Source organism: Ornithorhynchus anatinus, chromosome 7, assembly GCF_004115215.2.
Source record: "Ornithorhynchus anatinus isolate Pmale09 chromosome 7, mOrnAna1.pri.v4, whole genome shotgun sequence".
NCBI lineage: Eukaryota > Metazoa > Chordata > Mammalia > Monotremata > Ornithorhynchidae > Ornithorhynchus > Ornithorhynchus anatinus.
Window position 1 is genome coordinate 14,947,021 of NC_041734.1, and position 23,971 is coordinate 14,970,991.

Below are 23,971 nucleotides of genomic sequence, written 5' to 3' on the forward strand. Positions count from 1 at the left end.
TCTCTCTCAAATGCTTGATATGCTGCTCTGTCCACAGTAAGCACTAAATAAAATAAGACTGATGAAAATGTTTCAGGATCTACTACTCATGAACAACAGAGTCCCTGAAGCCTCCTAATAATAATAACTGTGGTTATCTGTTAAGCACTTACTATGTGCCAAGTACTGTACTAAGATCTGGGTAGGTAGAAGATCATCAGGTCCCACTTGGGGCTCACAGTCTAAGTAGAGGGAAAGCAGGTACTGAATCCCCATTTTGCAGATGTAGCAACTGTGGGCCAGAGAAGTTAAGTAGCTTGCCTAAAGTCACACAGCAGACAAGTGGCAGAACCAAAATTAGAACCCAGGTCCTCTGACTCACGGGCCCTTACTCTTTCTATGAGGCCTCACCCCTCTAGGCTGATGCCTCTGCATGGGATGGGAGAAGGAGAGGTGGAAGTTGGGGTGGGGGTGGAATGAGAAATTTCAAAAGACCAGCAGAACCCAATGGTTCAAATGGGCATTGGCCCAAATGGGCTTCCAGGACCCAACTCAGGCAAGGCCCTTTGCCATCTCTTCACTCTCTCAGAAAACGTTTTGTTTTCAGTGGTATTTGTTAAGTGTTCACTAGACTGGAAGCTCACTGTGGGCAGGGAACACGCCTACTAACTCAGTTATATTATATTCTTTCAAGCGTACGGTGCTTTGCAAATACAGAAAGTCCTCAATAAATATGACTGATTGTCAATCACTGTTCTAAACCCTGGGGTACATACAAGTTAATCAGGTCAGACAGTCTGCTCCAAATGTGGCTCACAGCCTAAGTAGACAGAACAGACATTGAGTCACCATTTAACAGTCGAGGCAACTGAGGCAGAGAGAAGTGAAGTGACTTGCCCAAGGTCACACAACAAGCAACTGGCAGATAGAGGATGAGACATAATGACCACCAAGGCCCTGAAGTTATTCAATTTCCTCAGCCTGTGACTTGGGGGAGTTGTGGGGGACAGTGTTCCAGTAAGCACTTAGCACAGTGCTTTGCATATAGTAAGCGCTCAAATACAATTGAATGAATCCCCCAGGACACGCACAAGGGGGCCAGTGCTTCCAAGCTGTGCAGGGAACAACTTGGCGGGGTGAGAAGAGGAGGAAGGGAGGAATCCTGGAATAAGTACAGCTAGGCAGGAATGCCATAATCATTTCCCAGTCTCCCATCAATTCCAGCGTATGACTTGTACCCTCACCCACCCCTAGCCCCAGGCAATCATCTTTAAACACCCATTAAGCAACATAGGAATTAGGCTCAATGAAGAGCAAAAGATAAGCTGCCACTGGCCACACTAAGTGACATTGTTGAGGACACTGGGCCCCGAAGAGCCCTACAAAAGGCTACCGATATAGAATCAGCAGATCAGAACTGATTTTGAAACTAACTCCTGTCTCTAGACAAAGTGTCTTGGCGGTAGGAAAGGATCATCTTTTGTGTTCTAATTAGGAACAGTAATCTTACAAGGAATGTCAAGAAATGTTATTGTTTGTCACTGAACACGGTAATACAATGGTTTGACATTTTTTCTCATAGAAAAGAAATGAAGCATCTGTAATGTGGCAGCAATACAGTGTGGATCATAATTTCGGCAATTCACAGCAGAGTGTGCGAGACAAGGAGGGAAAAAACCCAACAGATAAATGCTAAAATGGCTAAAAAAAAGTCACTCAATGGTACTGAAATAATCACAAAATCTTAGTGCTGCACAGCATAGGTACCACATCACCAAACCTAAATTTGCTGCAACACAAACAGCAAAAAACAGACATAAAACCTGAAAGCCTTCCCTATCCTAACAACTACGTACAGGCCTCGGCCTCGGTGGAAGAGGCACACACCAACTCCTCTTAAAGAGTTCCCCTTTCCCATGCATAAAATACCTTTCCCACCTCAGGCTCCAGGTCTAAACAACCCTACAATCATTAAGTGGCTTCCTCCTCATCCCCAAAGATCCACAAGCCAGAACTAAACCTAGACAGCTTCTCACGGGATCTAACTAGAGGGCAAAAAAGGCACATACGTATTAACACTCCCTGGCAGGAGGTGCGGATTTTCCTCTCCCTAAGACAGGCAGTGACTCGGATCCCAGCTGACCTGAGGTGAGAGCGCCTAACCAGGTCACCGAGAACACACCTCACCTCTTCAAAAGCCAACAAGCGAAGACGATTGAGCTTCAGGTCGGTTCTCCTCCCGGGATGGGTAGCCCGAGTCAGCAATAGATGGGGGATGTTGGCGAGGTCTGAGTCCCAGGGAAGTGCTCTGTGTCCAGTGGGCGCTCAGTAAATACTTCTGATGAAAATGAACTTCCCTTCCCCAGGTCTCTGCTCTGCAAGCCCCAGCCGCCAAGCCGATCAGCATGCAATTACAGGCAGGAACATCTGCCAGGGAGCCAGATCTCCCTGGAACGAGAACTAACCATTCTTCCTTGCCAGTGGTCAAAAATCCTCTCATTGGGGCCAGAAAATTGGAGATTGGATGCTTGAAGCCCTAAAAATACAGAAGACACTGGGGGCGCAATCCTGTCCAACTGAGGATTCCAAGAAAGCTGTTCCCAAAGTCTTCGGTCCTCCAATGCCACACACACATACAGCCCCTCCACTCCCCAAAAGTAGCAGGCTCAAGAAAGTGACATTTCCTCCAAAGGTAAATGGAATTCTTATGGAAAGTACAATGATGGCTCAAGTAAATTGAGGCTATTGGTTATTAGAAGTCCTCATCAGCTAAGACTTCCTGGAAAATGAGGCCACAAAATTCCTCAAATAAAAAAGTAAATCATTTCCCTCCCACTCAAAACCTAAACTCTCAGCATTTGTCAGAAGTTAAGTAGAAAGAAACCATAAAAAACACAAGTGGGAAATTAAAATCGATAATTTAGCTGCATAATTCAAAATGTGAATCAACCTGATGGAAAAATTATATGTAGAGAGATATTTGCATGCACACAGATATATCTGATGTAATTCATTTAAATCTCACTAAACCGGACTGATGGTGAGGGAAGTCGGTCTGAATTAGTTAAACATCTTCTTTGGGAAGGCCTTCTGTAAACGGAGTTCAACTCCCAAACTGTAGCTATCTGTCTCTCTGGGTTCCTATGAGCTTGCTAAGCCTATGTGTAGCCTCCTGGCAGCTGTATTGGAGATCTATGATTCTCTCTTACCATCACTGCACACAGTAAGCACTCTATCTGTTCATTGTCTGGGAGGATATTGTTTGTTATTGAGCAGATCCAAGCCAGCCTACCTTTGGCACAAAAGACAGGACAAATCAAAATGGGGGGAAGGGTGTTGAATCATCACAGATTCCAAATAACTGGGATGCAAAACAATACAGTTAGTCCCATAATTGTACCATAGTTAGGTTACTCATAAATGATGGAAACTTGCCAAAAGAGCAGCAGCCTAACGTGACGTGCAAAATGTTTTGGGATACACCTTTTTCTCCCCTTACTTCCAGAGCTGTCATAACCAGACTCAACGCCATCACCACTGAATCATCAGAATCACCACATACTAACCTCTACAGCCACTTACTTTCAACCTACCCAAGTTCACCTCAAGCCTTAAAGACTCCTAGATACTAGGTTAATAGTGAGGATCCCACTGCACTGTTCAACGGATGAGGGTGCTTCAAACAAGATACAAATGAGATGAGGGCACAGTAGCACTCGGATCATCGAGCAGAACTATAACAAAAATATTCTTGCCATTTAAGAAGCAGCGTGGCTCAGTGAAAAGAGCACGGGCTTGGGAATCAGAGGTCGTAGCTTCTAATCCTGGCTCCGCCACTTGTCAGCTGTGTGACTTTGGGCAAGTCACTTAATTTCTCTGTGCCTCAGTTACCTCATCTGTAAAATGGGGAGTAAGACTCTGAACCCCACGTGGGACAAGCTGATCACCTTGTATCTACCCCAGTGCTTAGAACAGTGCTTGGCACACAGTAAGCGCTTAACAAATGCCATTATTATTATTATGTGCTTAGCACTGATAATCAGGCCTGATAGTCCCTGTTTCACATAATAATCACAGCAGTTAAGTGCCTACTATGTGTCAGGCACCGTACTAAGTACTGGGGTAGACACTAGTTATATAATCAGCAGCTTTCACATAGTGTATGAAATAGAATCAGTCATGCAATACTCGGGTTCAATTCCAAGCAATCAACTGTACTTTCCCTGAAAGCCCACACTCACTGGAATTCACCCCACACTGCTATGGCTTTGCTGACCAACAAGCCGTTCTACTAGACACACAGGGGGAGAAGATTCATCAGGGCCCAGTGGACAAGGAACCTTATCCTAAGAGATGGCCACTTCCCAACATCAGGTGGGCTGAACTACTAATAATAATAGCAGTCGTGGTATTTGCTGTGTGTCATACTCTTTACAAAATGCCAGGGTATATAATCAGGTCAGACACCTGTTTTACATGGGGCTCGTGGTCTGAGGAGGAAGGAGAATGGATTTTGAATTCCCATTTTACAGAAGAGGAAATGGGCACAAAAAAATTAAATGACTCACTGAAGGTCACAGAGCTGGCAAGTGGCAAAGCCTGAATGAGAACCCGGATCCTCTGCCCCTTAAGTCCATGCTCTTTCCACTAGGCCAGGTTGCTTTGAGCACATGAACTGATTCTCTAACGAGAAAAACCAGCTGGCTACAGAGGCACCACAGACCAACAACTTTTGCTGAAAGATGTGCTTACAGGGTAGGTGTTAAGCCTTCTGGGAGAGCCACCAAACCAGAGAAGCACCCACCATATAACAGATCGAGGCAGGATTGGAGCTACGTATCGTGACTTTCACCAACTCTCACTGTACCTCAATCTCGAATACCTAGCCATCGATCCCTCGCCCACCTTCAAAGCCCTATTAAAGCCCTTCTCTTCGACTAAGCCTCCATTTCCCCTACTCCCTCTCCCTTCCGCAGCAGCCGTGCACTTGAATTTGCATCCATAATCACACCACCCTCAGCCCCACAGCACTTCTCTACATATCCATAATGTCTATCTCCCCCTCTAGACTATAAGCTCTTGGTAGACGGGAAACACGCCTACCAACTCTGTTATATTATATTCTCCCAAACTCTTAGTATGGTGCTCTGCACCCAGTAAACATTCAATAAGTTCAACTGATTGACTGATTTCACAAGAACCAATGACACTTTTAGTAACAAGCCAAGCAGAAAGTAGACAGGCTGGCAGTTGCAATATTCATAGACTTCTATGAAATCCTTAGCTCATTTCCAAATGACAGCACCCTCGTTCTACACTTAACTCTGCTTCTTCAAGACAAACACAGGGTACCTGATTTACCTTGGGCACATAACAGCCACTCTGGTTTCCCAGGAGACCCTCTGTTCTACATTCTACTCTGAGCCCACCGTCTGCCACCTTCGCCCCTTCCCACCTTTGTCTTGAACGACATTTCCAGCTGGCCATCCCCTCCAAGGTGTTTCCACCGGTGGCTCATCGGAGCTTACAAGAGGGCTCATTCTTTTGCTGCTAGTAAGTGGTTTTACAGCCTTGATGGAGAGGTGCTTAGGGGGAGAGAAGGTGTTGCATTTCCTGTGCTAGTGGGCTTTAATTGCTTTTTAAAGAGCCTGTTTTGTTTGGATTTTTTTCCCTAACTATGTACACAGCACCCTCTTCAACCCACCATTCTGGGACAACAAGCATTTTGAGTGGTATGAAGAGGGGCTGTTATAACAGGGATAATTAGAAATAGAGTTTGGAGCCAGAGCGCAGTAGTTGTCTATCCTGGGAAGTGGAACCACAGTTAGCAGCATGTTCACTGCTTTTGAGGAGAGTGTCTTAATAAACAAACTTCAAGTGATTGCTTTTATGAGGTGCTTTTTTTTTGGTCTGGGTCGGCAGATCCCTTTGGCACCCAGCCCACATTCAGCTGGAGTTTATTTCCCTTCCCCATTCCTTTCCCTTTGGCTGCGGCAAACATTTTCAATGCGCTCCCAAGGGCACACGCAGCTTCCACGCTTTGACAAGTGGCGGGGGCAAAACAAAATCCCCGTCCTCCCCCATTCTGGCCTCTGCCAGCACACACCTATCTCTAACTTAGCAGAGAAGATATCTTTTACCTGCATTGCTTGGTACTGATGACGGAGGTCCTCACCCTCACTTCCTCTGCTTCTTGGGAACGCTTGGAAACTCAATGCTCTGCAACAGTGGCCTTAAGTGCTTTCTTAGGGCCTGGCCAGAAATGATGAAGTTTGGTAATTCCTGTCCTGGACAGGCCAACTTTGAAGCTATGCCCAAAACATCCCAAATAACCAAAGAGATAGGTCAACACCTATATCAATACCCCAAGAAACCTTCTGAAGAGAAGCCTACCCTTTTGAGCAGTTGGGCCTAACACCAATTTCCTTAGTCCAGAGCTACCAATGGTCTTGGTCAGGTTTCCTCCTCTAGCCCAGAAGTTTTAATTTTCCAGTTGGAGAGGCACAAAGGAGTCTGTGGCAGAATGGACATTCTGAAAATCTGCCTTAATGTAAGAAAATTTATGGACTACATTTTTAAATTTAACTGAGTCAAACTTGGCTTTCTCTTTGAATGACAGCCCTAGTCATAACCATAGTCAAACTCAGAACTGTTCCCGTATCGGCTGAGATTTGTAAATGCCACGAGGAGGGAAACCACATCTATAACCTCACCTCTCTTCAGGCCTCCGGAACCTGGCCAAGGAAACCCTTATGCAAAATCAGCTACAATTTCTCACCACTTTAAAAGGACCGCCAATCATCGTGGGTACAGCAGAGAGAGCGGCGAGCAAGTCATTGGAAATAGCCACAGGATAAAAGCAAAAACATAGTTCTTGAGGAAGCTGAGTGAACATTTGGCAGAAATAAAAATGTCCACGATCCACTGCTCCATGAGCAGATCTAGACACCAACTTTCGTTCAGGGAACTATCAGTGATCAATTTACTGATGGATGCAAATAGAAGCTCTACACTCATTAATACTCACCTTGTTTCTTTTAGCCCTTCTTTCTGAATGACTTCCAGTATCTGTTTTGCAGTCATTGGCGAGTTGGGGTGCTTTTCTAAGGCCTAAAAAAAAAAAATATAGGGTGACAGATTATTTATTGGAGGCGGTCACACAACAGAGAACACATGGAGTGAGGTCATGCAGTTTTGGTTACGAAACTGAAGGGCCGGGGAGTGTTACGTTGAAACCTGAGGTCCATGATTGGTTAGTTAGATGGCTGACTGGCAGGACAGACATTGCAGGCGACTGCAGCGGGAACCAACATGGTATCAACATCATCTACTGCAAAGCATGAGGGAAATTCTGGCCAAAGTTCTCAACACACCAAGCAGAATTAAAATGTGAAACCTATGCAAGGAGACCACATTGGTGCTAAAACCACGTCCTTGCGGCAGTCGTCAAAACCACTGACGTCGCTTGGGGGGAAGGAGGGTTCCCCCGCCTCGCCTCCATCACTTTAGAGTGGCTCTTAACTGTGCCAAGACCTCAAGAACACAAAAGCTAGCCACTTCTGTTCACGGCGGGGGGAGGTGGAAGGGAACGGCCTGATAGGTTTCATATTTTAAAGGACTTTTGAGATCTTATGAAGAACACAGAAATACAGTGGGGCCCAAACCTATGACCCAAAAGTACACAAGATGCGCAAATGTCTCACTAAGGTGGTTTCCAGTTCAGCTCAGTTTCCGCTCCTCTGCCATTTCCAATCGAGACCAAGGGGATCTCCTTTCTCTTCCCCAGCCAGCTGGTCCATCTCATATTCAGTTTTGCCCAGCCCCTGTCCCTTCCCCATTCCGCTTTGTTCCCTCTCGGAAGAACTTGTGGTGGGATGGGGCCTGCTTTAGGCTTTGGTCTTGGTGCCCTAGGAAGCCAGGTCCTCCACTTGCCCCAGGGCTCATGGGCTTCAGCTTGAGCAATAGCAGTGCCCACCTCCCTAGAATGCCTTGCCAACATGCCTAGACAATGGCCAACGGGGAATCGTGTCTCCATCCCCCTTCTCCACCTGAACACCACTGAAATAAGGGCCCGCCCGCCCACTTGAAAATTAAGGTGATGGGTTTGGCAAAGTGGACTCAGGCCTGCTGAGAATGGGGAAGACTTGCAATCAGTTTCTAAAGGGCAAATGACCCATCATCAGCAGGTAAGTTCAATTGAGTCCCTACCACTGACGGGCTCGTTCCAAGCTGGGGCCTAGAACATGGCCGCCCAGCCCCTTTCCCTCTCCGGCCTCCATCTGCCACTTGACAGCCTGGGCTACTTTCCTGTTCTTTCCTTTCCAGTTCAGGCAGTTCACCAAGTCATTGCCCCACACTGTTTTCCAGTGCAGAGCAGCTCCTCAAGTCATTGCTCTCCGGTTCTTCCGAAGAAGAACGCAGGCACGTAGGCTGCCCGAGAAAGGATTGGGAGGTGATCGGAGCCTGGATCAAGCAGCATGTAGGTGAACAGGAAAGGAGGAATCTGGGCCTGGCTGCTAAGGACAGAGGAGAGCTGAACTGAAAGCTGGGAAAGGGGAAACAGGCACGACTGGAGAGGGAAGAGGAGTTCCTGGAATATACTGAAGAGGAGGCAATGAGGGAACCAGAGGCCTGTAGGGGAAAGTGATCATATCGTAGAGAAAGCGGGAAAGTACTGGAGAGATGGATAAAAAGGCAAGCCAATTTTTTTTTTAGTATATACCTAAGAACTAGGACAGTCCATAGTTAAGAGGTTCTAAAAAGGGGGGCTGAGAGCATCAGGTCTGAGAAGGATATTCAGGTGGAGAAGCAGAGCTGGAAGATACAACTTCCATCCAAAAGGACAGAGGAGGGAAGTCAGAAGGTGCAGTCTGGAAGGTCGGTATTGGGGTGGAAGGGGTGGAGGAACAAGGGAGGGAAAGGCAGGAAGGAAAGAGGAAAACTGAGCTGAGCTGGGAATACTCCAAAGGGCAAATTGGGTAAAACTGGAAAGGGCAGAAGAGGAGCTACGCTGAACTGGACAGGGCTGTAAAGGAAACTGGGTGCACTTGAAAGTGGGGTTACTCACTGTGGAGGACTCCCTGTTTCTCTCTTCCTGAGTACAGGCCCCTCAGCACACCTGGGCAGCTCCTCCCAGCAATTGAGAGAATTGGGATTGCCCTGTCCCCTTCTCTATGACATCACATCCTACTCTACAAAGGAAGTAAAAGTGCCAGTATTACAGTGTGAATCGGATGAGAGAGGGGAAGGAAACGATCAGGCTACACAGACCACCAGAAGCCACCCTCGGTTCCTAGAAGAGGGAGAGGAGAGAAGAGAGAGGAAAGGTTGGAGGAGGGGTGAAGGGGAGAGGAGAAACGCAGAATGTTCTGAGGAAGCTGCACTGAACTGGTTGTGGGAACGACAACTGAACACACGAACAAGAGGGGAGCTCAACTTCACAAAACAAACAAAAAAAGAAAACCAGCAAGGGGATGGGCAACAAGGCAGAGACATGAATCAGACCCACAAAGCAGCCACGCTCTTATATGCCACTGTTTGAAGCCGTCACAGAGTCAAAGGACACACCACAGTGAGGAATTCGCCAACCAAAAGTGTTCTTTGATCCAGCCTCCTATAACTAATCTGTTACACTTCCAAACCCCACTGGTCAGAAACCCTGCTTTCACTGGGCCAAAGAAGAACGTGGGCAATTCCTTCCTATTCCATGCCAGTCATTGTTGAGACATAGCGCACTCCCCCGGCTCCCCCAATGTGAAAACAAATGATTGACTAAATGCATTGGGGGCTCACTCTGTGCAAAGCACTGTTAATAAGCACTCAGGAAAGTACAGTGAGGATGGGGATAAGGTGAAAGAACTTTCAATCTTCAATTTCCTCAACCAAATTTCTCGTCAATGGGATGAGGATGAAACTCTGAGGGCCTGGGCCCAGCAGAGGTAGGATCAGCAAGGGTAGTGGGCCCCACTTATTGGGGAGGGGGGGGAAGGGAGGGGCTGAGCCCATCTGTTACAGGGTATCACCAAGTATCATATTTCCAGGAAAAGTACATGGGCCGAGGGCTGGGAGGGGCAGATACAGCTAGCTCTTCAGTGAAGACCTCCAGTGGTGGAGGGAGGGGGAAGGAGGGAGGGGGGAAGGAGGGAGGGTGCGGCAGGTGGGAACCCCAATCAATCATATTTACTGAACGCAGTGAACTGTACTAAGCACTTGGGAGAGTAAAATACAACCGAGCTATGCCTTGGCCACAACTAGCTTACAGTCCACAGCCTCACCATTCGGTGTCCCAGCCCTGGGCTCCCGGCGGTATCTGGGGCCAATCCGACTTACGGAGGCAAAAGAGGAAATGACTGGGGAAGCCATGGATGCTGCAGAGGCATGGGAGAAAGCGTGGTCCAGGATCCACACAGGATACATGCCTTGAATTCATGTGTCATTTTTTTTTCTCCTCTTGCTAGGCCTCTGAGATCCTCTAATGTACAATTGTTTTTCTCCACACCAATAGCAACACTCATCAGCTGGAGAGAGGGAAGCAAGTCACCCCAGAATGGAGTCAGAGCACCAGTGGTTCTCAAGTGTGTGAAGTAATTATGCAGCTCCATCACAGATGGACTGGCCTCAACAGGGACCACACTGTTGTACCCTTTGGGGAAGATATACCCTCCCTTATCATTATTATCAATCAATTGTATTTATTGAGTGTCTACTGTGTGCAGAGCACTGTACTAAGTGCTTCAGAGAGTATGATACAACAGAGTTGGTAGACTCATCCCCATCCCAAAACGAGGCCACAGTCTAGAAGAAAAACGTGACTTTTAACATGGAGCTTGTTAACTTGCTTAATGTTGTTATGGAATAGGAATTTAGTACACTGAACTATGACTAAGGACAATAATATTACTAAAGACAATAATAAGGATGAAAATAATAATACTTGTAAGAGCTTACTATGTGCCAAGCACTGTTTGATGCACTAGGGTAGATACAAGGTATTCAGGTTGGACAGAGTCCCTGTCCAACATGGGGCTCAGTCTCAGTAGGAGGGAGAACACTACTAAATCCCCATTTCACAGATGAAGTAACTGAGTCACAGTGAAGTTAAATGACTTGCCCAAGGCAGAACCAGAAATAGAACCCAGGTCCTCTGACTTCCTGGCCTATGTTCTTTCCATTAGGGAAACACACTTCTGCTTCATGAACTGCTTTCAGGTTTTAAAGCATCTGCGGCCATTACGCCATCCGCAAAGTCACCCAGTTTACAATTCAGAATTCTGCCATTTTTTTCCTTCATTCATGCATTCAATTGCATTTATTGAGCGCTTACTGTGTGTAGAGTGTGGTACTGAGCGCTTGGGAAGTACAATTCAGCAACAAGTAGAGACAGGCCCTGCCTACAACGGGCTCACAGTCTAGAAGTCTTCAAGTTGATCCTCCCTCCTCCAGTAGCTGCTTCTGAGAGAGGCACCCCTCCTCTACTTAGCTCAGATCTGCTTTGGCTCTTTAAAAAAAAAATAATTGTAGTTGTTAAACACTTACTTTATGCCAATTACTGTACTAATTGCTGGATAAATACAAGCTAATTAGTTTGGGTACAGTCCACGTCCCCCACGGGGCTCACAGTCTTAATATCCATCTTACAGATGACGTAACTGAGGCACAGAGAAGGGAAGTGACTTACCCAAGGTCCCACAGCAGGCAAGTGGCACAGCTGGGATGAGAACCCAGGTCCTCTGGCTCCCAGGTCCGTGCTCTATCCACTAGATCATACTGCTTGGAGTTAAAACTCTTCGGCATGCCTGCTGGGGACTCTTGAGATCAATCAATCATGTTTATCGAGCTCTTACTGTGTGCAGAGCACTGTACAGAGTTCTTATAACGGAGTTGGTAGACATGTTCCCTCCCCTCAGTGAGCTTACAGTCTAGAGGGAATGAAAGTGTCTACCCGGATGAACTGAACTACCCAAAGAAGCTGGTATAGAGGTAAAAAGGCATCGGAACAATAGCAATAACAACGATATCAATTGTGGCATTTCTTAAGCAGCTACTATGGGAGAGGGGTTGCTCTGTACTCATCCTGACGATGTGCTAGTGGTGGAGCCGGGAAGGCTGACAACCAGGTTCTGTCTATTTCCCTTGGACCCGGAATGGCAAGAAACACGCAAAACCCGGGGTGAGACAGAAGCAAAAAAAGGCGAGCATGAGATGACCAGAGATTTGACCGTGGAGTCACTCAAACTTCTGGACATGAGGCAAGAGTTTAGGAGGTGCAGGAAATTGAGAGCCGAGGAAAGGAGGAAGAAAACCTGGAGCAATGGATGGGATGGAAAATCAAAGGGGAAAGGAGGGAAAGGAGGGAGAGGCAGAAACCCAGAAACTGAAAAAAGGCAAATGAGGGAACGGGAAATAAAAATGAGCCAAGGAAGAAGGCGAGCTGCTCCGACTGTGAGGTTTTTGCACATCTGAACTACAAATATATTCTTGCAGCATTCCTGGGCCTCAAAGTTTCCTTTATGCTTGAAGCATTTCAAGTGAAAAACAAAACAAACAAAAAAAAGCTTAAAACTCCTACTCAGGGAATTGTCTAGCAATTCCCACAGAAGAATATGCCTTCATCTACCAAACTCTTCTCCTCTATTCTCCACCCTCCATCCACAGCCTGGCTATTTTTTTTAATGGTATTTGTTAAGCTTTATGTTGCCAAGCACTGGGGTCGATATGAGATAATAGGGTTGGGCAGAGTCCCTGTCCCACATAGGTCTCAGTCTTACTTACTTACCTTCTCTATTTCCACAGTTCCCTCTAATTAAAAAAAAAAAGGAAAAAAAAAAAGGCCTTCCCAATCTTCACGAGACTTTTTTTTCCTTTCCATGCGTATGCAGGTGGGGGGCGGAGGGAGGGGCAGGTTGGAGGAAGGGGGGTTACAGGAAATCCAGTGACAAAGTGGGAGAGATGACATCTGGATAAAAACAGTGGCCTTAAAATCTAAAAGGAAACAACAAAAAAAGACATCTGAGCTGGCAGATGAGCAAAGGGTTGGAAGCCAAGTCCAGATGTTTTGTCCACAGGGAGCATGATCTGGTGGATAAAGCACCAAATCTGGCATCTCAAGGCCATGATTATTTTTTTATGGCACTTGTTAAGTGTTTACTGTGTGTCAAGCACATTCCTATTGGTGTCGCCAACTTCTGGTGACCCCCGCATATCCCAACCTCTTCCTGCCTTCGACGCTCCACCAGAAAAAGCTCAGATCACACTCACGCTCGGCACCCACCTACTTTCTAAGGACACAGGAGGGCTCAATGAGCTCGTGTTTACAAACCACTGTATGCTCCGAACAAGAATCACATACAGATACACAGACACTAAACATAGGTGTACGTGGCTCGGCAAATGCACTTAGCGGTTCTTCGGTGATGAGTGAAAAATTAAGGTTAAGAGCTTAATTGAGAGTTGGCCCCTCACTCTACAATCATAACAGAGAACAGGGCAAACACACTAAAATAAAGACAGACATCAAAGCTGGGCAGAGGCAGACGACATCTGACCCATGGTAAATCTGATTGGCGACCTAAGCCGACATTTGCTGTGCCCTACGAAGACAGAAGCAAATGATCTACCCACCCTGGACTGAGCTGCTACATATGGCTATGTGTAAAGCAGCACAGCCGAAGGGATAGAGCACCGGCCTGGGAGTCAAAAGGACCTGGGCTCTAAACCCAGCTCTGCCACTTGTCTGCTGTGTGACCCTGGGCAAGTCACTTCACTTTGACTCAGTTACCTCATCTGTAAAAAGGGGACTAAGACTGAGAGCCCCACGCGGGACAGGGACTGTTTCCAACCTGGCAACCTTGTATCTACCCCAACACTTAGTACAGGGCCTCGTACATACTAAGAGCTTAAGAAATACCACAGTTAACATATAGCTCAGTGATTCAAGTCATGGACTAATCTGTTGCATCAGTAGTATTCACTGGGTTGGAGCTATCCCATTCCTCTACCGAATATCCTGAGTATTTGGCGAATCGCTATTGAATATCACTAAGGGAAACAGACATCGAACCTCTCAGCTCCTCTGAAAAGGAGGGGTCCGACTGTGAGAAAGGATGGTGAGGGCCAACTTGCAGCAATTGGAGCTCTACCACTAACTGGATGTGTGATTTTAGCAGACCATTTAATCTCTCTGCACCCATTTCCTCTGCTGTACGGTGGGGGTGATTGTAACAACTCACCTCATTAATATCATCGATAAAAATAATTATGGTACTTTTAAGTGCTTACTTCGGGCCAAGCACTGTATAAGCACTGGGGTAGATACAAGATAATCAGGTCACAAATGGAGCTCACAGTCTAAGCAGGAGAGAGAACAGGTATTGAATCCCCATTTTGCTGATGAGGGAACTGAGCCACAGAGAAGTTAAGTGCCTTACACGAGGTCACACAGCAGACAAGTGGTGGAGCTGGAATGAGAATCCAGGTGCTCTTTCCACTTGGCCATATTTCTTCCCATCTGTGAAGATGATTAAGAAAAGGAGGAAGGCAAATGTAAAGTGCTCTAGAAATCTTTGCTGGTAGTGAAGCAGCATGACTTAGTGGAAAGGGCATGGGCCTGGGAGTCAGAGGACCAAGGTTCTAATCCCAGCTCTGCCACTTTTCTGCCATGTGACCTTGGGCAAGTCACTTCTTCTCTGTGCTTCAGTTCCCTCATCTACCAACTGGAGATTCAATACCTGTCCACCTCTTACTTAGATGGTGAGCTCCATTTGGGACCTGATGATCTTGTATCTATCCCAGCACTTAGCGCTGTGCTTGGAACATAGTAAATGCTCAAATACTACAAATTATCATTATTATTATCTTTATTAGGGACTGTGACATGGGTCTCTTAAGATGAATAAAATTTGGGCATACATTGATTCACCTGCCTGACAATGGAAAGTAGAGACCACTTGCTAATGACAGAATTCCAGCTTTCACCATAATGCCAACAGGGGCATGATAATAATAATCATAGTATTTGTTAAGCACTTATTATGTGTCAAGCATTGTACTAAGCAGTGGGGCAAGGACCAGAGAATCAAGTTAGTCCCTGTCTCAGATGGGGACTGAGAGTTCAAGTAGCGATCCAGTAGAGCATACCTAAGACTTGAAAGGGACAAGAGGGAGACAAAGAGAAGGGGATAGGATTGATGAACATCTTCCCTCGGGCCCTCTTTGGGAAGTGGAATCAAGGAGAAATGATTGGAATTCTGCTTGCTCCTCTGTAGCAGTATCACTCAGATTGTGAGTTCCATGTGGGACAGGGACTGCGTCCTACCTGATTATCTTATATCTACCCCAGCACTTAGTAAGCACTCAAGAAAAATGACTTATGATGATGATGATCATTATTATTATGTGAGAATGGAATGAGAAAAATGATTTCTTTTTCTTTGTCTTCCTATCATTGGGAAGGCGGCACCTCAGGGTGTGCCCTGGCCCATTTAAACATTTAAGGATCATGCCATAAACTAAGAGATTAGAGGCTGGCTAAAATCCATGTCCACCATAGCAGAAGGGAGGAAGGGGAAGAGGAGGGGAGGAGGAAGAAGATGATGGGCTGACCAGGCTTTGAGATGGGCGGGTGGTTTTCTAAATGAAAAGTCTGAGGTAAAACAATTGATTACAAATTTCTGTTCCTTTAATACAAGTGATCTTCTTTAACTGTCTTTCTTCCTACGGTTCCTAACTGTTAGACAGTCACCTTACAATTCTGCTTTAGACACTTCATTTTCACCAGTTTTCATCTTTTAGTTGAACAGTGTCAACTCGGACAAAGAAGCCTTCCCACTCTTGGGGTATATGAGGAGTCTTCTGGCAGCTTACTGGAAACTGGGACACACTCACATACACAAACACACACACACATACACAAACACACACACACACACACCACGGTCTAGTGGGAAGGTCCAGGATTGTAGCCTGTGGAAGTGCAACTGGAAAATACCTAACCAACTCAGCTCTCTCTCCTTCCACAAAGCAAGCACAGAAGTCAGGGTTGTTCTACCAGACCTAACAGCCATCATCACCAAGTTTTATTTTTTCATCCCTCAAATTCAAGCAATTAACCAATGGCATTTATTGAACGCTTACTGTGTGCAGAACACTGTACTAAGCGCTTGGGAACATACAGTCCAACAGAGTTGGAAGACATGTTGCATGCCCATAAGGACCTCACAGTCTAGAGAGGGAGACAGACATTTAAATACACTATGGCTAGGTACATAAGTGCTGTGGGGCAAAATCCTGCAAAAGGAACTTGGAACCAACTCCGAGTGACCAGGACGTCATCTAACCGGAGACGAGTGGCAAAAGAAAGGAGAGAGGAACAATGGTGACCCACTTGGACCTCCATCCCTATAATTTTGGAAGATCCATCTAGCCCTCTCTAGTAATGCATTCACTGGGGACCAATTGCCACTGAGTATCTAGATTCTAGAAAAGGCATATTTGTTTCTCCAAAAACAAGATGAGTAGAGATCCTTTCGAGAATTCTCTTTAAAAAACAACAACCCACAATTGTATTTTTTAAGCACTGTGTGCCAGGCACTGTAATATTCACTGGGGTAGATCCAAGCAAATCAGGTTGGACACAGTCCGTGTCCCACAGGAGCCTAAGAGTCCCATTTTACAAAATGGAGGCACAGAGAAGTTAAATGACTTGTCCAAGGTCACACCGCAGACAAGTGGCACAGTCAGCGTTAGGACCCAGATCCATCTGACTCCTAGGTTCATGCTCTACCCACTAGACCATGCTGCTTCTCCTCCTGAGAGACCTAATGTAGGTCTAAAAGAAAGTGAACCATCATAAGATGTTGGGGGAGCCAGCACGCTTTATCTTGCTTCAAAATGAGCACATCAGCTATGTCAACTCAGTGAACTCTCTAGGAGAAAAAAATCAAATAATAAAAAAGAAAACTAAATAAATTGATACTGGGACTCCATATTTCCATCACGCATCAAACTTATCCTGATCCCTAGAGGCCACCTAGGAATGTTTCCTCCCAAGGCTGTCAAGTTAATCCCATGGCAAATAAATAGATCATAAATCATTCAACTAAAACTTTAAAAATTGCATGTTCCTAACCAAGCCCACTGACAAGAAGACAGCTGTTGCCTTGCAATACAACTCAAGTTCTAAAGTCTTTTCCACGGCCAGGATAGATCTGCTCCCTCCCCATCTCTTTCTTCCCGGCATTCCCTCTCCCCCTTTTTTGTTTTCTTTCAATTGGGGAGGTAGGTGGCTGGCCTGGTGGAAAAAGTGTGGGGTTGGTTCTGGTCCTGTCATTAACCACTGGGTGACACCCTCTCTGGGTCTTAGTTTTCCCATCTGTAAAATGGGGATAATTCCTGACCTCTCAAACTCTAGGGAATGTGGTGGAGCTGAAAATGCGATCACGGAGGTGAAAGCATTTTGGAAAATAAAAACAATTCACTGATGACATTTTAAATTAAAATTCAGGGCCCTCACAAGATCTTTGGCTCCAATCTTATTAATACTAATAATAATGATTGTTAAGCACTTAGTATGTACCAGGCATTGTAATAAGCGCTGGGACAGATGCAGAATAATCGGGTTGGACAAGGCTCAGTGTCTTAATCCCCATTTTACAAATGAGGTAACTGAGGCATAGAAAAGTGCCCAAGGTCACAGAGCAGAGAAGTGGTGGAGGCGGGACAAAAACACAGAATACAGGTCTTCCTGAATCCCAGGCCTCTGCTCTAGGTTACTGAGGGCAGAAATCACAACTACAGACTTTACTGTACCCTTGCAAAAGTTAATACAGTGCCTGCACACAGCAGGCTCTCAATAAATACTATTGACTGATTGGTTGAATTGGAAGTACTTGTCTTTTGAGGGAATGTTTACGGTAACCACGAAAATTGCCAGGAGTGTGGGGGTGGGGGGAAGGGGAATCCCCATTAGAGTTGAGGAAACTAAGGCATAGAGAAGTTAAATGACTTGCTTAAAGTCACACAGCAATCACTTAGCAGCATTGGGATTAGAACTCAGGTCCTCCAACTCCCAGGCCCGGGCTCTTTCCAGTAGGCGCGTTGCTTCTCAAGCTAACCCATTTCCCTGTGTCTTGTTCTCATTTCTCCCACCTCCGACCCCTTGCTCATGTTCTCCTTTTTGCCGAGAACTCTTCCCCCTCCAGTGTGCCAGTCCATGGCTTTCCACACCTTCAAAGTCCTTCTGAAACCTCCCCTCTTCCAAGAGACTTTCGCTATTTAATGCTTCTTCCACCAATTCATACTGTCCCAACACCATCTCGGCACTTGGGCATTCACAACCACCCCTGGCATTTTTTCAGTTCACATCAGCTTTCGCTCCCTAACATTTACGCTCTTTCACATATCATTCCATTTTCTTTTCCCTCCTATCTAAAAGTTATGTGTGTCTGCCTTCCCTGTTCGGGGAGTTTAGAGTCTAAGGCAAGGATCATGACTTCTAACCCAACTGTACTCTCCCAAGTAACGATTAATGATTACTGTGTGCTCTGCACACAGTAGGTGTTCAAATCCTCTCGTTTCCACCTAACCTCTTCTCTAGACTGTAAGCTTGCTGTGGGCAGGGAATATGGCTATTCTTACATCGTACTCTTCCAAGCACTTAGTAAAGTGCTCTGCACACAGTAAGTGCTCAATAAATACAACTGACTGCCCTGCATAGAGTGCTCAATAAATGCCATTGATTGATTATTGAGCTAATGAAGAGCTAGCTTCAAAGGCCTGGACCCTGAAACCCGGACACCACCAGTCTCAAAAGGTGTTGGAGAGGTGGGGAATGGCCACCAAAAGCCACATATCAAACTTCTGCCGGTATTTGCAGACCTGGCCCCATACTCAAACACTTTGGTGCTCACTCCTCAAATCCCTGTAGATCTGGGATCTATTTGGGATTTGGGATCACATCAACTGAAAACCTAATTGATTTGTACTTCCTTGACTGCCATAGAACTACTTTAAGCCCCTCAGAACTTTTCCAAGTTTATCGGTAAGTTTCAAAGTAACTGCTACCTTCCAAACACGGCTTGGTGGCAAGGTAGCTGCTAGGCTAGGTGAAATGTCAATCTGTGGGGATTTATGCACACTATTCCTAGAGTTCAGTAAAGAGTGTTTCTGCTACAGAAAAATAAGCAGAAACAAAACCACCTTGATTTCCAAGCTAGATTTTCCCGAGATAAGCCCCTACCTATAAATATAAGGCAGAGAATTACTGTATGCTGAGAAAATACACAAAAGTACTAACAAAAATCACCTCAAAAGCCCCAAAATACCAAAACAGAACAAGAAAAAGCCCCTCATAAAGATTGCTTGAAATTATGGCAGTTAATAAAAGCAATTCAGGTATACATCAATATCTTTAACCACTTCAACCATAAAACAAAAAACCAAAAGAATAAACATTTCTAACTTGAAACCAGGCAGTTTGCGGACACCTACTCAACATCTTCCTACCTTTCATGCTACAATATGACACCAGTAGATATTTCCAACTAAAAATTGTTAGGGGGCGGGAGGGGGGCGGATGTTTCCAGTCTCAAAGACTCTCAGGTCTGGAAGTAAAATTCTCTTTGTTTTTGCACAGTATATAACCCACCTAGACAGGCCACAGGAAGGCCAAGGGCCATGAGAAGCCAAAGTACACCAAGGGCAGCAATGGCTTCGGGGTCTCATTGCCTTCGAATCTGGGAGCCCGTCAGACCGCGGCCAGCTTGGCGTCAAGCTCGGGTTCAGACAGTCCCCTAAAACTTCCTCCATCTCCTCCTACTTGAGTTCCTAAGTTAAGAGTTGGGAGGCAGAGTGGAGGGGACTGGACATTTTCATGTTCTCCTTTGATTCAGGGCCTCGCTCAGCATGTTAAACTCCTTCTAGACTGTAAGCATGGTAGGGGCAGGGATTATCTCTCTTTACTGCTGAATTGTACTTTCCAAGCGCTTAGTACAGTGCTCTGCACACAGTAAGCGCTCAACAAATATGACTGACTGAATGAATGGTCCGCTTTAGGATCCGGGATTTAGCTGCCACGGGGCCCAGTTGGGTTGTGTAGATGCCTTTGAATGCCACAGCTCCGTTAAATGTTTGCTCTGTGCAAAACAACTGAAAACATTCAGGGCTTGGGAAGTCTGCACCCTGAATGGTTCAATGTCCAAAAGGCTTAGCTTGGGGAAGAACCAGGAAAGTTGGGTCCCAAAAAGGACTGGTCCATGCAGGGCTCAACCAGAAGCTAAACGGGCAGCCATCGTTTTAGCTTCAACCCAAATCAGAGTCACCCAAGCCTTAATTAATACTCCTGCAACTGTCTGCATGGATAATGCCTCCCCTACAAGGCTAAAACCACCACCCTGCCTCCTGGGCCATTAGGATCTCTGGGAAGCAGCACTGCTCCCCTCATCCAAAGATGACCTTCGGGGCTCTGGCAGGACATATCTTAGGGAATGATTCCATTTTCAAAATGTCTTTAAAAACTTCCTAATTAGCCAAAAGGATCCACTAATTGTAAGCTCCATGTAGACAAGGATCATGATTACCAACTCTTGGTTGTATTGTACTCTCCCAAGACTTTAGGAGAGTGCTCTGCATGCCACAAGCTCTCAATAAATACCATCAACTGACCTAGAGAACGGGAACGGGAGTCAGAAGCCTGGGTTCCAAACCACCTCCACTTCTGCCCCACCTGGGGCAAATGGTTTTTCTTTTTACCTTTCTGACTTGTTTCCTCAGTTGTGAAATGGGGATAATCAATCAGTGATATTTTGAGCACTAAGTAGTTTCAGAGCAGTGTATTAAGTGCTTGGGAGAGTATAATACAACCGAGTTGGCAGACAAGTTCCCTGCCCACAATCAGCTTACAGTCTAGAGTCTTTCACACACTGTCCTCTCCGGATTCTGCTCCTATCTCTCTGGCTGCTCATTCTCACCCTCTTTTGCATGCTCCTCCTCTTCTTCTCACCCCCTAACTGTGGGTGTCCCTCAGGTTCAGTTCTATCTACGCACACTCCCTTGGAGAACTCATTTGCTCACATGGCTCATCACTATCACTTCTTTTGTGGGTGACTCCCAATTCTACATCTCCAGCCCTGCTCTCCCTCTCTGCAGCCTCTCATTTCCTCCTGCCTTCAAGACATCCCTCCTTGGATGTTTCACTGTCACTTCGAACTTGTGTACAAAACACAACTCCTCATCCTCCCACCCAAACTCATACTCCCTCTGACTTGCTCATCACCGTAGACGGCATCACCGGCCTTCACGTCTCACAAACCCGAAACCTTGACTCCTCCCCTCTCTTGGTTCAACCCTCATATTCAAACCATTACTAAATCCTGTCGGTTCGACCTTCACATCACTAAAATCCGCCCTTTCCTCTCCATCCAAACTGCTACCACAATAATCCAATCACTCATCCTATCCCACCTTGATGAAGTATCAGTCTCTGCGCTGACCTTCCTGCCTCCTGTCTCTCCCCACTCTAGTCCATACTTCACTCTGCTGCCGGAATCATTTTTCTACTACAACATTCAGGCCGCTTCCCCACTCCTCAAAAACCTCCGGTGGTTGCGCATCCACCTCAGCAAACAGAATCTTCTCATCGTCGGTCTTAAAGCACTCGATCGCCTTGCCCTCTCCTACCTCCCCTCACTACTACTACAACCCAGCCCGCACATATCATTTCTCGAATGCCAACCTTCTCACTGTACTTCCATCTCGTCTACCTCGCTGCCGACCTCTCACCCACCTCCTGCCTGACACGGAACGCCCTCCCTCTTCATAACGACAATTACTCTATCTTCCTTCAAAGCCTTATTGAAGGGACATCTCATCCAAAAGATCTCCCCTAAGTCCTCGTTTCCTCTTCAACTCCCTTCTGCGTCACCTTGTCTTACTCCCTTTATCCTTCCCCTCACCCAGCCCCACAGCACTTAGGTACACATCCGTAATTTTATTTCTTGCTATGTCTGTCTCCCCCTCTAGATTGTAAACTCATTGTGGGCTGGGAATGCGTATTATATTGTTAGATTCTGTACTCTCTTAAGGGCTTAGTACAGTGCTCTGCAGACCGTAAGCACTCAATTCAACTGTCTAGAGGGAGACACAGAATTAATGATTTACAATTTATCATTTTAAAATATGCAAATAAGTGCTATGGGTTTGAGAATGGGGCAAATATCAAATGCTCAAAGACTAAGCTAGACTGTCAACCCTGAGAGAGACAGGGACTGTATCTCATCTCATCTCCATTCATTTTACACCGTGTATCTAGCCCAGCACTTAGCCCGGAGTAAGTGCTGAATAAATGCCATAATCATCATAATCAATCAATGGTATTTATTGAGCACTTAACCGTGTGCAGAGCACTGTACTAATAATGGGTCCCAGGGAACCTCTCTGAAAATGGCACCACTCCTATAGGTTGGGAGAAATGGAAAATTAACTGGCTGATAATTCGAGTAAACCGCCCAAATGGACTAATACCCTCAAATGGATTTGGGGGGCCAGAATTATTTCGTTGGTGCAAATCACCATAACCATGGCTCAATCCTTCACTTCACTAGGGTTAAGCAGTGGCAGCCAAAGCCTGACTGGATGAATCATGCAAGGGCGGGAGCCCAGTAGGGTGGGACTTCAGGAAATCCATTGGGGCAGAAAAAAGTTCTTAAGTGCTCACGTCCTGGTTACTGGAAGCACTCAGCATGTTCTGTTAACACCAGTGCAAATTTCCTTTCTTTTTTTTTTTTTTAAAAAAAAAGTCCTTTTAATTAAAGGTCACCTTGAACAGAAAAATCAGAGTCCCTAACTTTTATCTCTACAACTAAAAAAAAAAAATAACTACCCCACCACCAAGGTAAGAATTACTTTTCTGGTTTTGCCAAGATTAGGGCAAAGATCGTGTTGAATAAATCAAATATGAGAGAAGTTCTAAGGGTCAAAAAATTAATGATCTTCAAAGCTGCACTGTCTGCAGAACAAAGCAAAGACATTATCAAAAACTTCCTAAAGCAGCAGCATTTTTGCATGTCTGAAAAAGAATTAACCTAGAACAAATATGGAAATAACAGTAGGGTCTATGTTAAGCCAACAACAAAGAAACCCCTTAGTGCAGTAAAACAAAGTCTTGTCAAATCCTCATTTCTTACAAAGAAGCATGAAGATCCTCTCACAATGATTTAAAGTGTATTTATAGTAACAACAGTGAAGACTTGAGATAAAAGTCAAAAGGATTAAAGTCAAAGCCCTAGTTATACATAAGTTAAAGTTTTGATTTTTATTCTCATTTGTGGTCTTCAACTATGAAGGGGAGAGACTTCCACGCATTGGTGTGATCTACAGAGTCACACAATCTCAGAAGAAAAGATAAAGCAGATGAAAATACATCTGGTTTGGGGTGGGGAGGTGGGGGGGGGGGGGCAAAATGCCATATTAAATTGCAAAAGTGCAAAGTAACCACACACGCAGATTGCCATGGCAGGAAAGGTGAGTTGCTAAAGCTGAAATTTCTAAAACTGATTTACTGCACAAAGCAAAACAAAACCCCCCCAAATTTGCTTCTGCTTTAAAATGGCAGATTGTTAATGGTAAATACATTTCTAAAATTGCACTGCTTGTGATGGAAATGTCATCACCATCCCTTCAAGTTAGCCCTCTCTAAAGCAGCAAATGCTTTCAAATGCTTTGTGTGTTAGGTGTACGCGTGCAGGATGCATAAAGATAAATCCGAGAACATTTCTCTAGCCATGTAAAATATGACGGTGGAACAAACAGAGAAAGACTGCACAGTATGTGATACATAAAACATAACCTAAACTCCGGAGGTGCCTTCTCCACCATCTGCAGCTCTTTCTTCAAGAGAGATTCGGGAACCGAAAATTCTTAATTTACCCAGATTTTCACTTCACTTTTTTTGAAGTGTGAGTGAGTAAATGCCACTATTGAAATTGGGTGTAATTCAAGG

At 45.5% G+C, this 23,971-nt stretch overlaps 1 protein-coding gene across 4 annotated transcripts in view; it reads right to left on the minus strand.

The window, feature by feature from the left end:
- The window catches only part of ASXL3 (ASXL transcriptional regulator 3), a 115,017-nt gene that overhangs the window by 88,063 nt on the left and 2,983 nt on the right, over window positions 1-23,971 (minus strand). For 2 of the 4 annotated variants that reach the window (XM_029069131.2, XM_029069135.2), the window contains exon 2: window positions 7,007-7,089. In XM_029069131.2, the coding sequence (XP_028924964.1) occupies window positions 7,007-7,089 (83 nt within the window). Of the gene's footprint in view, window positions 1-6,119; window positions 6,232-7,006; window positions 7,090-9,046; window positions 9,171-23,971 lie in introns of those variants that run through there. The other 2 variants (XM_029069132.1, XM_029069137.1) reach the window with 2 other exon arrangements.